The sequence below is a fragment of the Suricata suricatta genome, chromosome 3, assembly GCF_006229205.1.
Source record: "Suricata suricatta isolate VVHF042 chromosome 3, meerkat_22Aug2017_6uvM2_HiC, whole genome shotgun sequence".
Classification (NCBI taxonomy): domain Eukaryota; kingdom Metazoa; phylum Chordata; class Mammalia; order Carnivora; family Herpestidae; genus Suricata; species Suricata suricatta.
Window position 1 is genome coordinate 32816281 of NC_043702.1, and position 16640 is coordinate 32832920.

Consider the following 16640-nt stretch of genomic DNA (forward strand, 5'->3'; position numbering starts at 1 on the left):
CAGTCTGAAGTGACTCCTGCTGTAGGGAGAGGTGAAGATAACCACACATATCACTCTGATTCTGACGCTAGCAGTGGGAGGGGGCAAACAAATGGTCTGACTGCAGGCCCCACCCACCCACAAAAGTTTCTCAGGGGACAACACAGGGAGAGCACCCTGCAGTTTGGTGCGACCATAGCTCTGACCCACCTTAAGTCCAAGGCATCCCCAAACTGTCCCCCATTCACAAAACAGGGACTAAAACCTGCCAACAACAGGAAAACCACTGCAGATCACTGGACTGAAGGCAAACACAGCTTACCCACAAAAGAGAGCACAAAACACATATAGGAGACATCCCTGAAGCACCTGTTTCTAGTGAAGAGGGGACATTGCACTGTTCAGCAGTACAGAACCTCTTTTTCAGATGGTCACTACTTTTAAGAGCAGGAGACAAAGCTAACTTTCCTAACACAGAGAAATAGAGAGTGTTAGACAAAATGAAAAGACAAAGTTATATGTTCCAAATGAAAAGGCAAAACAAAGTCACAGCAAAAGAGCTAAACGAAATGGCTGATCAATAATAAATAAGTAAAGACCATAAAGATACCCATTTGATTTGAGAAAAGAGAAGAGGATCTCAGTGAGACTCTCAATAAAGATATAGAAAATATAAAAAAGGACCAAACATAGATGAAGAACATAATAACTCAAAAATATACTAGAAAGAATAAACAATAGATAAGAGAAGGCAAAAGAATAGATCAGTGACTTGTAAGAGTAATAAAAACCAATCAAGCTCAACAGCATAAAGATGAGAATAGATTAAGGAAACTCGGTAATACCATCAAGCCCCAAAACCTTTCCATTTTAAGGATCCCAGAAAGAGAAGAAAAAGGAGGCAGAAAATTTATTGAAGAAACAATAGATGTAAATGTCCCAAATTTAAGGAAGAAAACAGAAATCCAGGCAGGCACAGAGAGCTCCTCAACAAAACCAATCCAAGGAGGGCCACACCAAGACATATAATTAAAATGAAAAAGGTAGTGACAAAAAGAGAATTTTACAAGCAGCAAGAAACAGTTACATGAAACTCCATAAGATCATCAACTGATGTTTCAGCAGAAACTTTTCTAGCCAGAAGCAAGTGGCATGATATATTCTAAGTCCTAAAGGAAAAAAACTGCAATCAAGAATACTCTATCTATCAAGGCTATTATTCAGAATAGAAGAGATAAAGAGTTTCCCAAACAAAAGGATAAAAAATAAAGGAATTCATCACCACTAAACCAGCCTTACAAAAAATGTTAAAGGGGAGGGAGGGACAAGATAGCAGAGAAGTAGGGAGCTCTGTAATTTTCGCCCACCGCATCTATCAAACTGAGAAGGACTGAAGCCACAATACTCTGATCTGCAAGAATGGGAAGAAAACACACAGACTCCAGAAAGAAGACAACCTCAAAGGTGCCTGAGTGAGTGTGAACTGGGAAAATAAAAATGGGCCGGGCCCCAGAGGTGCAGAAGGGAGGGAGCCCCAGTCCAACGCAGGGAGAACGCATGCAGCCCTGGAGAGACAAGGGGAGGAGGAGAGAATAAAAATGCTCACAGAACTGTTTCTAGAGAAGAGATTAAAAAAAAAAAAAACTCGGCCTGAGACTGAGAGACATATTTTCATCCCATATATAACCACTGGGCATGGGGAAAGAAATCCCTACCATCTAGCTGGCACATTCTTCAGCTCCCTCCCCCTACTAGATCTGGATAGTGGGTCGCCAGCAGGAGTATATCTCATTTTGGGCAATAGCATTAAAATGCATGGGTTAGGATTTGGAAAACAGGCGGGGCTTGGAAAATACAATGTGGCCCCCATGTAGCACAGGGAGATCAGACTCAAAAGAGTGGCTTGAAACGCTTGGTTTGAGAAGGGCTTGGGCCACTGCCATTCTTCTCCTAGCAACCACCAAGGCAGAGCCTAGGAGAGCAGCCCCAGAGACCTACCTACGCCAAACCATGCCCATCCGAGAGAGAGAGACAGAGAGAGAGAGAGAGAGAGAGAGAGAGAGAGAGAGCGAGCGCGCTGCCTTTTTTCCCCCTTGCTATCTAGATATACTTTCCCTTATCTCATTCTTCTCTCTTCCCTCTATTGATTATATGCTTTTAGACTGTCCACTCTCTGTCTTTGTCCCCCACCCTTTTTTTTTCTTTTCTTTCCTATCTTTTTCTTTCTTTCCCCTTTTGGTTTGCTTGTTTCTTTGATTTGTCTGTGCGTTTGCATGCTTTTGTTCCCTGTGTTTGTCTGTCTGTCTTCCTTTTCAGGGCTACCTCAAGAAACAAGCCAAAGTACACACGGTGGAGAGTCCCAAATATCACTGAATAGGGAAATAAAATAAAGGCACAACAACAGAAACCAAGAGACACCATTAAAAGAACACTTCCTGAAATGACAGGCCCTGGAGAGTCAATGAACCTCCTTTAATAGAGCAATACTAACAGGTGCACAGTGCATAACGAGCTTGTAAAACTGACAAGAGACAGAAAGCTAGCCAAAACGACAAAACAGAAGAACTCTCCTCTAACGAAAATCCAAGAAGTCGTCACAGCCACAGAACTGCTCAAAACAGATTTAGCAATATAACTGAACAAAAATTTAGAACAACTGTCATAAAACTAATCGCTGGACTTGAAAAAAGCATCAGAGAAGCTATTGATACAAAGACTAGGATCTTCAAAGTTGCTGTGATGAGTCAAAAAAGGCAATAAATGAGGTGCATAATAAAATGGAGGCAGCTACTGCAGAAATGGAAGAGGCAGAGAGGAGAATAGGTGAATTAGAAGACACAGTTATAGCAAAAGAGGAAGCCGAGAAAGAGAGAAATTGATACAGGAGCATGAAAGGAGAATTCAAGACCTGAGTTCTCAAATGAGAACACTATCCGTATCATAGGAATTCCTGAAGAAGAAAGAGAAAAAGGTCCGGAAGGGGTGCTTGATCAAATTATAGCCAAGAGCTTCCCAAATCTGCGGAAAGAAATAGACATTGAAACCCGAGAGGCACAGAGAACTCCCCTCAGACGAAACTTGAATCAACCTTCAGTACAACATATCATAGTCAAACTGGCAAAATATAAAGAGAGGATTCTTAAAGTAGCTAGGGATAAAAGGGTCCTAACATACAAAGGGAAACCTATCAGAGTGGTTTCAGACCTATCTAATGAAACTTGGCAGGCCAGAAAGGAATGGCAGGAAATCTTCAATGTGATGAACAGAAAAAACATGCAGCCAAGAATCCTTTATCCAGCAAGTCTGTCATTCAGAATGGAAGGAGAGATAATGGTGTTCCCAAATAAACAAAAATTGAGAGAATTCATCACCACCAAACCAGCCCTACAAGAAATCCTCAGAGGGACTCTATGAGGAAAATGTTGCAAGGAATACAAGGTACCAGAGACACCACTACAAACATGAACTCAATGAATCTACTACAGAGAACACAATGAATCTAAACCCACACTTTTCAATAATAATACTGACTGCAAATGGACTAAATGCTCCAATCAAATGATACAGGGTAGCAGAATGGATAAAAAAAACAAAATGCATCTATTTGGTTCCTGCAAGAGACTCATTTTAGACCTGAAGAAAACCTCAGATTGAAAGTAAGGGGATGGAGAAATATCTATCATGTGATTGGTAGTCAAAAGAAAGCCAGAGTAGCCATCCTTGTAGCAAACAAAATGGACTTTAAAGTAAAGGCAGTAACAAAAGATGAAGGACATTATAAAATAATTACAGGGTCTCTACATCAGGAAGAGCTAAAAATTATAAACATCTATGCCCCAATTTCAGGAGCACCCAAATACATAAAAACAATCACAAACAGAAACAATCTCATTGATAAGAATGTGCTAATTGCAGGGAACTTTAATACTCCACTTACAGCAGTGGATAGATCAACTAAACAGAAAATCACTAAAGAAATGATGGACCTGAATGACACACTGGAACAGATGTAATTAACAGATATATTGAGAACTCTGCATCCTGAAGTTAGGAAATTCACCTTCTTCTCAAGTGCACATGGCACATTCTCCAAGATAAATCACCTACTGGGTCATAAAGCAGCCCTCAATAAATATAAATAAATTGAGATTATACCATGCACACTCTCAGATCACAATGGGATGAAACTTGAAATCATTCACAGGAAAAAGTCTGGAAAACCTCCAAAAACATGGAGGTTAAAAACCACCCTACTAAAGAATGACTGGGCCAATCAGGCAATTAGAGAAGAAATTTAAAAATATATGTAAACAAATGAAAATGAAAATACACCCCAAAATCTCTGGGATGCAGCAAAGGCTCCTAAGAGGAATGTATATTGCAACCCAGGCCTATTTTAATAAACTAGAATACATGCAAATGTAAAATCCAACAGAGCACCTAAAAGAACTAGAAGGGAGGCAGCAAGAGCCCCCCAAACCCAGTAGAAGAAGAGAAATAATAAAGATCAGGGCAGAAATAAACAATCTAGAATCCAAAAAAAACAGCTGAACAGATCAATGAAACCAAGAGTTGGTTTTTTGGAAAAATACACAACATTGATAAAACTCTAGCCAGGGTCCTCAGGAAAAAAAGAGAGAACACCCAAATAGATAAAATCATGAATGAAAATGGATCTATTACAACCAATCCCTCAGAAACACAAGCAATCATCAGGGAATACTATGAAAAATTATATGCCAAAAACTGGACAACCTAGAAAAAATGGACAAATTCCTAAACACACATGCACTACCAAAATTCAAACAGGAAGAGAAAGAAAATCTGAACAGACTCATAACCAGTGAAAAAACTGAATCAGTTATCAAAAATCTCCCAATGAATAAGAGCCCAGGGCCAGATGGCTTCCCAGAGGAATTCTACAAGACATTTAAAGCAGAGCTAATACCCATTCTTCTCAAGCTATTCCAAAAAATAGAAATAGAACTTATTCTATGAAGCCAGCATCACTCTGATTCCCAAACCAGAAAGAGACCCAGCAAAAAAAGAGAAATACGGGCCAATATCCTTAATGAATAGAGATGCAAAAATACTCAACAAAATACTAGCAAATCAAATTAAACAGCATATAAAAAGAATTATCCATCATGATCAAGTGGGATTCATTCCTGGGTTATAGGGCTGGTTCAATATTCGCAAATCCATCAATGTGATACATCACATTAACAAAAGAAAAGATAAAAACCATATGATCCTGTCGATAGATGCAGAAAAAGCATTTGACAAAATACAGCATCCTTTCTTAATTAGTGCTTACAGCACTAATCAGGGAACTGCAATTTAAAACCACAAAGAGATATTACTTCATATCTGCCAGAATGGCTAAAATAAAAAACACAAGTAACAATGAGTGTTGGCAAGGTTGTGAAGAAAAAAGAACCTCTTGCACTCTTGGTAGGAATACGAACTGGTACAGCCACTGTGGAAAGCAGTATGGAGGTTCCTCAAAAAAATTAAAAAAAGAATTACCATATGATCCAGTAATTCCACTACTGGGTATTTACCCAAAGAATATGAAAACACTAATATGTAAACACATCCTTATGTTTACTGTAGCATTACTTACAATAGCCAAAATATGGAAGAAACCTAACTGTCCACTAATAGATGAATAGATAAAGAAGATGTGGTATATATACACCACAAAATATTATTCAGCCATAAGAAATGAAATCTTGTCATTTCTAACGACATGGATAGATCTAGAGGATATACTGCTAAGTAAAATATATCAGTCAAAGAAAGACAAATACCATAGTATTTCACTCACATGTGGAATTTAAGAAACAAAAGAAATGAACAAAGAAAAAAGAGACAAACAAAAAAGCCAAACTCTTAAATAGAACAAACATGTTTACCAGAGGGGAGGCGGGTGGGGGAATTGGTGAAACAGGTAAGGAGATTAAGAGCACATTTATCATGATAAAGACTGAGTAATGTATAGAATTGCTGAGCACTATATTATACACTTGAAACTAATATAACACTGTATTTTCAGCATACTAGAATTTTAAAAAAATTCATGGCAGGTTCTTATTCATGTTAAACTTTTTAGTAACTTCCTAAATGTTCAGAGGACCTGCTTAATGAATAATCTGCAAAGGAAATCATGAAATCAATTTCAATAAAATACTTAGAAATTAACCAAGAAAGTGAAAGAGTTGTGCAATGAAAACTACAAAATATTGCTAAAAGAAATAAAGGAAGACATAAATAAATGGGAACACATTTTATGTTCATTGATTGGAAAACTTTTAATATTATTAAAAGTTCAGGGACCCTGAATGATTCAAATAATCTTGAAAATAAGAATAAAATTGGAGGACTAACTCTTCCTGATTTTGAAATTTATTATAAAGCAATAATAATCAAAACAGCATGGTACTGAAATAAAGACAGAAATACAAACCAATGGAAGAGAACAGAGAGCCCAGAAATAATCCCTCATATCTATGGTCAAATGGCATTTGGCAAGCGTTGCCAAGACCATTCAATAAAGCAAGGACAGTATTTTCAGCAAATGGTGCTAGGAAAAGTGTATATTCACATGTAGAAGAATGAAATTGGACCCTTATCTAACACCATACACAAAAATTAACTCAAAATCCTAAAGGACCTAAATTTCATACCTAAAACAAAAAAACTCTTAGAAGACAACATTGGACAAAAGCTTCATGACAGGGGACTTAGAGATGATTTCTTGGCTATAACAGCAAAGGTATAAGGTTTAAGTAACAAAAGAAAAGCAGACCAAGTGGACTTCATGTAAAATTTTAAATTTTGTATATCAAAAAATACCTACCAACAAAGTTAAAAGGCAACCCATAGTGTGGGAGAAAACATTTGTAAATGTCTTTAAAGGTGCTAATATTCAGAATATAGATAGAACTCCTGAAACGCAATAACAAAAAAAGCAGACAACCCAATTTAAAAATGGGCAAAGGACTTCAATTCACAGAAGACACACGTGTGGCCAATAAGCACATGAAAAGATCCTCAATATCACTAATCATTAGGGAAAAGTAAATCAAACCTACAATGAGATACCAGCTCACCCTCATTACATTGCTACTATCAAGAAACAGAAAATAAAGAGGTTAGAATGTAGAGAAATTGGAACTCTTGTGCACTACTGGTGAGAATGTAAAATGGTAGAGCCAACTTTGAAAACAGTATGGTGGTTTCCCCCCAAATTAAAATAGTATTACCATATGTATGATGTAGTAATTCCACTTCTGGGTATATACCCAGAAGATTCAGTAGCAAGATTCAGTAGCAAGAAATAAAACTCAAAAATTAGACATATTCCACACCATTAAGAGTCTTTATGCCATGCTAAAAAGTTTAGGCTTTATCCCACAGGTTTCAGGAAATCAATGAAAGTTTTACAGTTTAAAGTGACACAAACAGGCCCCTTACTGGTCATAGTGTTGAATACTGATCTGAGTGTGAAAGGACATTTATCTAGGAAACTAGGGGCAATGCATCTACCTGCAACTGTCCAGGTAAAAGATGATGAGAGTCGGGTAGCAGCAGTGATAAGGTGAAGGAGGGGATGGCCTCAAGGGCATTTCGGAGACAGAAAACACTTGGTGTATAACTAGATGTGGGGGAATAGGCTAAGTGTCAGGATAACTTCAAAGGTTTCTAGTTAGGGCAACTTAGTAGAGAGGTTTTCATTAGCCAAAGAAAAATCCAATGGGTCACAGAAGTTTGATATTTTAAAGTTTTACTCAAAGTGCACAGAGATGCCTCTGAGGAGTCTAATCGGAGGCATTCTATACACACATCTAGTGCCCAGGAAAGAGTGTGGGGTTGTAGGTAAAAATCTGAGAATCACCAGTCCTGCTTGATGCCAGAGTTTCCTGATAACCTGAAAAAAAATCTGAGGTAGCAACTGAAGCCTATGAATAGGTGCAACTCCTTAGGGGGAACCTATTTAGGGAAGAGGCCAACTGCAGACTTCTGGAGAGTAAGAGATGTCGAGGAAGAAGAAACAGTAAAAGACACTGTGAAGAAAAAGAGAATTGGAAGAATAGGAATTACGTTCTGTAATAGGATATCACAGAAAGCAAAGGAGGAATATTAATTGTACTTAACTACTTTCTTACCAAGTGTTGAGGGATACTGGTCTCAGATTGTTTTTCAGGTCTGAGTGATTCAACTTGTGTTCGTGAAGTGCAGAAACAATCCTGGAAATTCAGAAATGCATTAAGTAAGTGAAAAATAGTCATTAAGATAAATAGGGGTGATGCGTGAATATAAAAGTCTGGTGACTGGGGTGAGGAGCAGAAAGGGCAGTAGGCAGGAACCTAGGATTGAAGCCAAAATTCATACCACAGAGATTTCTCAGTATGGGAGAGATGAGAAAAGCAGGCAGGTATGCGCAGAAGTCAAATTTCATATGTTATAATTTTACTTGACGCTACCTCTGGAGATCATAGTATCAATTCAATTGGTGCTAATTTTTAACCTTTTCATCATCTTTGAAGTTTTGTCTTGAATATTTAGCTAAAGGTTACACTGCTGTACTCGTTACAGTCAATTTTATTTTAATCCTCAGATTCTTTCTTAAATGTAGGTATCATGTTTATCCATATTAAACTACACAGTAAGTATATTTGAAACCAATTTTGTTTCTTAAGGTGATAAACATCTTACTTCAAGTGAAAGCAAATAAAAGAAGACTTAGGGGCACCTGGGTGATTCGGTCGGTTGAGTCAGTCAGACTCCTGATTTTGGTTCAGGTCATGATCCCAGGGTCATGGGATGGAGCCTCGTGTCAAGCTCCACGCTGAGCATGAATCCTGCTTAAGATTCTCTCTCTCCCTCTGCTCCTCCCCAGCTCGTGCATGCATGCAAGCTCTCTCTCCCTCTTAAAAAAAAAAAAAAAAAAGTAGGAGACTTAGTTCTATTATCACAATTTGCATTTTCTTGCATTTTAACCCATGTTCCTATTATCACATATTTCCAAAAAAGAAATGTAACACCTCCCTGTGATTTATCATCAGTTGGTGGGGTAAAGCTGACCCTATTCTATTCAAGAAGAAAAGATATTTCAAGAGAAAAGTATAAACAAATTGCATGAAAGAGACTTTTATAATAAATTATTTTCTAGCATCTTAATATTTGTGGATGAACAGTAAGGTACTAATATCAAATGAGTCTTCAAGATAAGCTCACACATGTCTACCTAACACTTCGAGGTCACTTTTTTTTTTTCTTGCAGTCACTTAAAAGTAATCAAACTTCCTTTCTTTTAAAATACACCAGAATTTTTCACTAATCAAACTAGTCATTTTCTCAGTTTAAATTACTGATTATTTTATGATGAATTCCTGAAGTTTGTATACCTTATCAATCTTATAAGATATAGATAAGATATAAATCTTATCACAATAATTTGATCTATATCTCCACTCTTAGGTAAAACGTGCCCCTGAAGAACAAGGCTAACAATATCAACTTTAAGTACAGAACTATTTCCTTAAAGTTTCTATTGGTTTGTCTAGAGTGACTAAAATTGACAATAAAAGTTTTTGAAGATACTTATTACCAGTTAGGCCACTTACATATTGCATTTGGTATTTACATATATTTTGTAACATCTACTCTGAATTGTTCACAATAATCATTAATACCATTGCGAAGAAAAGAGTTAACAGAGCAGGCCTAAAACTGCTATCTTTAGAAAGGCTTGCTTGCAGGGCGCCTGGGTGACTCAGTCGGTTAAGCATCTGACTTCGGCTCAGGTCATGATCTCACGGTTGGTGAGTTCGAGCCCCACATCTGGCTCTGTGCGGACAGCTAGCTCAGAACCTGGAGCCTGTCTTCAGATTCTGTGTCTCCCTCTCTCTCTTGCCCTCCTCTGCTCATGCTGTCTCTCTCTCTCTCTCAAAAATTAAAAAATTAAAACATTTAAAAAAAGAAAGAAAGAAAGGCTCGCTTGCAAAGTTGACCCTTGTCTGGTATCTGGGAATAAGGAGGGTTTCCTCTATTCCTTGATAAGAACTGATCATGTGCCTAAACTGTGTAAATATGGCTTATGCTAAATATATGTTTTTTTTTCCTGGAAGTCTGGAATTTTGTCACCTGCTAGCAGAACATACCTACATGACCAACCCTCCAATAAAAAGCCTGAGGATCAGTCTCTAATGAGCGTCCCTGGCAGGCAATATTTCACACATGTTGACATCACTCTGGGAGAATTAAGCACATCATATTTGACTCCACTCGGAGAGGATTCTTGGAAGCTTGAGCCTGGTTTCCTTTGAACTTTACTCCATGTACCTTTTTCCTTTGCTGACTTTGCTTTGTATCCTTTGGCTGTAATAAATCTTAATTAGGACTGCATGGCTAACTTTTCCAAGTCCTTCTGGCAAATCAACGAACCTGGAGGTGGTCTTGGAGGGACCTTTAACACAGTTATCAAAATATATTCAAACATATAAAAACATCTTTCTAAAAAATGTCCCTCACTTTTTTTTTAATGGAAGTTAATTTACGACATATTGGGCATATTTTTTAAAACTTAAATTGACCCTAATTTATTTTCAAAATAAGAGTCATGATCATTTTGGCTCATATAAATATAGCAAACATTTTATAAAATAATATGGTAGACCTCTGTTTCATTATCTTTATATAGAATTTTCACAGTGCAAGAAAATGATCATTACAAATGTGAAAATGTCTTAAACCAGCCAATGTTATAAGGCAAAATGTTTTTGCTGACCTCTCCTAAAAATGTTAGCATGTTCATTAGCTGACCAGGTTATAAAACTCATAAAACACTCATAGCTTAGCCTTCAAAACATTTTTTAATAACCACACTGAATTAAATGAATGCTGGTAAATATAATAGCTCATGAAAAATCTACATATTAAGATCTCTTAGGCAGGAAAAATGATTGAAAACTATTCAGAGGCTGCCCCAAAGTATTTTTAATATAAATTTTAAATCCACTACCATAATAGCCAAACGAAAAGTAGTTATACCTAAATGAGAAGTAAAGGAAAATATTTTTCTTATGCTGCTCCTTTGAGAATACTGTTTCTTAGCTCTCAGAGGGTAAAACTTGAATGAGGAGGAATCCTTCATAAGTAAAAACATCAAATTTATCTCAGTTGCACAAACTGACAAACATCTCATTTACAAAAAGGTGAGTATTTTGATTCAAAGGATTCTAAATATTTCATCATTACAAGAAGAATTAAAAGTAAAATTATTAACCAATTGAACAAATTTAAACCCATTATTAAATTCTATTCGTTTTCATAAAACCCATAATTATGGAATAATAGAATAACTAAGATATTGTTTTTCCAAAATTTAAAGCCCTGGGAGACAGCCCTCTAAATCTCAGGATCTTCATCTATCAAATGCCCTTGTACATCTCATCCAATTTACAAACCAATATAAAATTGTTACTCTTAAGTAATCCTTTAGAGCAGGGGTCTGCAAACTATGGTCTACAAGTCAATCTGACCCACCACCCTGAATAAGGTTTTACTGGAACACTGACTCATTCATTTTTATTCATCTACATATTGTCTATGGCTGCTTTCACACTACAATAACAGAAGAATAATTTGTAACAGAGACCTTATAGCATATAAATACTATCTGGGCCTTTACAGAAAAAAATTTGCCAATCCCTGCATTAGAAAGTGAGATAGGTATTTAACCCTATGTACTTCCGAGATAGATAAAGCTCCCCTGTTAAGTAAGTAGAAAAGCTTAACTTTAAAAATAAAGTAAATGCATTCTGTATTTTCCATATAACAAACAAATCATACAATAAATTCAACAAAGCATTCTGTATTTCCTCACACTTCTGACTCTTGGACTTGGCAAATGATGGAGTGGATTAGCGGATATGAGTTTGAGCCTTGGCTCTAATTCTTTACACCCTTGGGTTAAACTCAAAATGAGGATTATACCACTTGCCCTGCCAATCACTCACAATTTTGAAGAGTGGAAGAGATGTAATATATGAAAGTATTTATATACTGCAAATCATCATACAAATGCATCCATCATTTTTTAAAAGATTACTGCTTTAATCAGATATTGTATTATGTTCTATATAAGACTTGATGAAAGACCTAAAACTGCTTAATCCAAATAATATTTTCTGTAGATTGGATATTTTTTACTTATGATTCTTGGTCTTCAATCTAGATACCATGGATCTAATATAAACAAAAACAAGTTGGAATCTATAGATCACATACGTTAATCCATATATTGTTTTGTCTTGTTAAGAGACTTATTTTAAATACAATGTTGCTTGCCCTTGGTCTAATGGAAATTTATAAAAGGGATTTTTGGAAGATTAAAGGATGTCATAGCTAAGTGGGTGGGAGAGGCATATCTAAGTACAGTAAATGTATGAAAAAAAGTGGGTATGAGACAAAGGAAAATAATGAATATATCAGCAAAGGTTAATAGCAGCTCTTTTGTAAAGCAACAAAAACTCAATGGGAATTTAACTCATTTCTTAAGATCAGAAGCCATTCTGATCAAAATAACATCTCAGAGCATAACAATATCCAATATCTCATCAGAATATGCCTCCTATTATGGCTCTGAATCTAACTACTCTGATGGCACAAAATTAGAGCTATGTTGATCCAAACTTACCAAAAGAGACATTGAATCGTCTTAGTTCACAGGAAGTGACAAAAATCCATCTGTTTCAGAAAAAGATTTTTGCTTTATCTTCAAGATGAAGAAATATCCTATTATAAAAAAAAAGAAAGAAAAATAATTTAGACTTGACCCTTGAAGAACTAGTTGCTATAATCCCACATGAAAGGCAGCTATTCTTTGACATAAGGAACTAGAGACATTTCTGAAAAGTGTCTTTAAAGAGCATTTCTGTTTACAGAACACTATAGTATTTGGGATATCACTACAGAAAGGCAGAGTGAAGTTGAAGGGAAATTCTGAATATTCCCAGAGACCAATATACCTGCATCTCTCCTTACCTATCTTTTCTGTACATTTTTTTTTTTAAGAACCCTAAGCAAATGTGAAAGCAATATGGAAAATCAATGTTGGACCCACTTTTGACATAAATGATGCCACTCAGAAATACACCCCCCAAATTTCCAATAGTTCCACTTATAAGTAAATGTCGATGGTTCCAAAGCTTCCTGTTTGGATTAATTACCTATTAAATCATTTGGGGACTATGACAAGTAAATTTGGGAATGAATCTGAATTAGTAATACACTAGGAATCAATAACATTTTCTCATTGCCATATGTCTTTAAAGAAGAAATTTCAATTTTCAGGTAAAAATAATATTTTCTTTAGGTTGAGTATTTTTTACCTTATGATTCTTAGTTTTCAATTCTATTTTTCCTAGAATTCGACAAATATAAAAGATATGCAGATTACTATACAAATTCCTGTCCACTTTCATTAGTACAGTATTAATCTCAATAGTTTATGAAGATTATGCAACAGATGCAGACGTTTAAAATAGTAACCTCTTTGGAGTCAAGGAGCTTTAAAGGAAGCACTAAAACTTTCCAGATTTTTCCTAATAGAAAGGGTGGCAATGTTCTAAACTTCCTAGTGCTGGGTGTTCCCTTACACCTAACTGAAGCATCTCTTTCTTCTAAATCATGGTTCATTATTTCATTTTAAAAGTCCCCAAGTTTACTCAGGATATCTGCAACTATCTGAGCAAAATTTAAGAAAAATAAGATTTTATAAACAATAGATATAATAGAGCAGCATCCAATTTAACTGCTAAGGAAAAATGTGAATTTATTCAGGATATTCACTGCAAACCAGAAGTAGAGAACAGGAGGAAGAAAAACCTGAAAGGGTTGGATTATTTTGTCACCTGCCATTCATTATCATCAATTTAAGGCAGTGGCATTTGCTGTATTACAAATGGGGAAAGCAGACCGCGCCCTGCCCAACTTCCAGGGTGACTGAGATGAAATGACTAAAAGGGCTCATAACCACCGAACACTACAATGTAAGACCTTGAATGGATGTTCTGAAAGGTACACTCAAATATTACTGTTGACAGTTCAAAAACGTAAGGCTCATTTGGAAAGCAAGTTGGCAATGTTTCAATAATCGTGATCATATTAATACCTTTTGATACAATAAAATTCTCACTTCTAGCTATCAACTCTAAGGAAATACCCAAATAAATGAAGAAACCATACACATGTAGAAAGTCACTACATTGTTACTCTGAAACAGCCAAGTATTCATTCCACAAGTGTTTGAAGAATGGCTGCCATGCACTGGGGACACTCACTAGTGATCAGGGCAGACAAGGTCCTGACCACTTGAGTTTAGGTTTCCACTAGAGGGAAGATTAAGGATGTTATGATTAACTGAATTGTCTGGTGATCAGGATTTTTTTTCTGGCTTGTTCCACTTCATGTAAGTTCTTAAATAATAACAAAAAAATTTTAAATCCATTACATTATCTAGATTTCAGAAAAACACAGAAGAAACTGACACAATCTATGAGAACAGTTAGTACTAAAGGAGTTGCCCTTTGGGGTAGTTTAATTTCACTGGCTTCTGCTTTAGATATGCAGAAGATTAAAAGAGATAATTTTACAAGACATTTTGAGGTCAAGGCAGCAGCTGCACCTAGTAAAGAGGAGTGGGAGATAGATTTGCTGTCATAATTTTCTCCCGCATACTCTTTCACTAGATGTGAATATATATCCCTTTTAAAGGGATTACATCGGTGTGGCCCCTTGCATTTGTATCTAACAAGCTAATTAGAGTAAAGTCTTATAAGTAATTTAAATTTGCTCCATTATAAAATCATTTGAAGGCTTTACTATTAAAGGTTAACAATTTCTGTTAAAAATCAGAGGGCACACTTATTTACAGAACTTGAGTTTTCAGTTAATTTAGGCATCCAACAGAGGCCACTGTTACAGAGGATGCCAAAAAAAAAAAAAAAAAAAGATTTAACTCTGCTGAACCTTAAAATCACTGTAATTTTCAGAAGGATCTTGAGAACCCATAAAATCTTAAAAATTATAGCGACGCACACACAACTCCGTAAAAGTTTCCAAACTTAGTCTCGTGACTCATGCTTTCAAAACGTATTTACTGAGCGCCTACTGTGCGCCAGACACACTCTGTACCAGGCAGACGCTGTGTCACAAATCCTGACAAAGTTTTGAGGAAAAAGGTATTTGACACAACAAACCCACGAAGGAAAAAACACAACGCTGAATTTAAATACTGAGAACCAAACGAAGCTTGAGCATTTAATTTTCTAAGAGGTTCCCTCCTAGTCCTGCTTTGGGGGATCTCGACAGCGACCTCGCGGAAGGTGGCACACAGAGCGGGGCCGAAGGCTGTCCAGCGCGGAAAGTCCTCCGAGCTCCCGAGCGCCGCCCAAGGTGAGAGGTGGGGGGAGAGTGCACGCCGCGCAGCTCGGGCCCCGCGCACCTGGCGCGGCCAGACCCGGCAAGCACCGCCCACCACGCACGCAGGTGCCGCCGCCAACGGACTGCCTGGGGCTCAGGGCCGGCTCGCCGAGCCACGCCAGATTCCAGCCGCGGTTCCGGCGGCTGCCAGGGCTTCGGTTAGAAGTGGGGCGGCGAATTCTAGCCTCCGGCTTCCCGAGGCGAGCGCGGACCAAGCCGCTCTCCCTCAAGTCCCCGGCCGGGCCTTACACCTTCCCCTCCCCGACCCAGCCTCCCCCTATTACCCTGGCGGCGACCACAACCAGCGAGTCTCTTCAGGCGATCAGCGGTGCCGGGCCTCCTGGCCCCGGGAGCCCAGCTCGCCCAGGGGCACGGCGAGCACACAAGACCCGCTCCCGGCGCCGGCTTCGGGGTGCAGCGAGGCGACGCGACCTGGACTGGGGCTGCTGGCCTGGAACTCAGCCCCAATCCCCGGCGGTCAGTCCCGACTGGACTGGCCCCAGGGTGGCGGCCCCGCCTCCAGCCCCGGGGCAGAACAGCTAGGGGGCGGGGCCTTGTTGCTTGAGGGAGGGGCCGAAGCGCAACAGCTTGGAAGGGTGAAGGGGCCGGCAGACGCGAAACCACAATTCCCGACAGGTTGTGCGCTGGGGCCGTGGAGGCTGCTGGGAGAATGGGTCTCCTTCGCTCTGCCCTAATTGTGTGGGGCTGTTAGGACCCGAGCGTCGCTGCAAAACCGAAGTCGCCGAGTGATGATGTGGTGAAGTCGCTCGCCTGTCTTTGCCACGCCCGGGAGGTTACTGGCAGCGGCGGCCGCTCCGGCTGCAGCTCTTAGGCTGCCACCGGTTTAGATCCTATTAGCCCGGGCGGAGGACGGAGGACGTCGGGCCATTCCTGTGAGTAACATTCCCGCGCATGACTCGAACTTGCCCTTGCCAACTTCCCCAGAAAACGCAGGAGCTTCCCAGCCCCGAGCTCCTCCGGGTACTCCGAGGTCACGCGCGGACAGAAGAACCGGAGGTTGGATATCGGAGGCCTGGGTCTCCGATGGGTCCCCGCCCTGCGGTGGGAAGTGGTTTGTTTCCCAAGTGTGGGTGCGAGGTGATGGGCGCTGGGCTCTGCTCTCTGGATTCACCCCAGCTGCACCTCTGAGGATTGGCAGCATCCCATTC

At 38.7% G+C, this 16640-nt stretch overlaps 2 protein-coding genes across 5 annotated transcripts in view; one reads left to right on the forward strand and one right to left on the reverse strand.

Annotated features, from left to right (window-relative positions):
• Window positions 1-16007, reverse strand: part of STRADB (STE20 related adaptor beta) — a 29737-nt gene extending 13730 nt beyond the window's left edge. For both annotated transcript variants that reach the window (XM_029934072.1, XM_029934073.1), the window contains exons 1-3: window positions 15756-16007; window positions 12686-12783; window positions 8151-8231 (exon numbers count right to left, since the gene is read on the reverse strand). In XM_029934072.1, coding sequence (XP_029789932.1) covers window positions 8151-8231; window positions 12686-12697 — 93 coding nt within the window. In that variant the 5' untranslated portion in view covers window positions 12698-12783; window positions 15756-16007. The remainder of the gene's footprint in view (window positions 1-8150; window positions 8232-12685; window positions 12784-15755) is intronic.
• A 96-nt stretch (window positions 16008-16103) lies between these two features.
• Window positions 16104-16640, forward strand: part of TRAK2 (trafficking kinesin protein 2) — a 62613-nt gene continuing 62076 nt past the window's right edge. For 2 of the 3 annotated variants that reach the window (XM_029934071.1, XM_029934070.1), the window contains exon 1: window positions 16104-16364. The gene's annotated coding sequence lies outside the window, so the exon portion shown is untranslated. The remainder of the gene's footprint in view (window positions 16365-16640) is intronic. The other variant, XM_029934068.1, reaches the window with a different exon arrangement.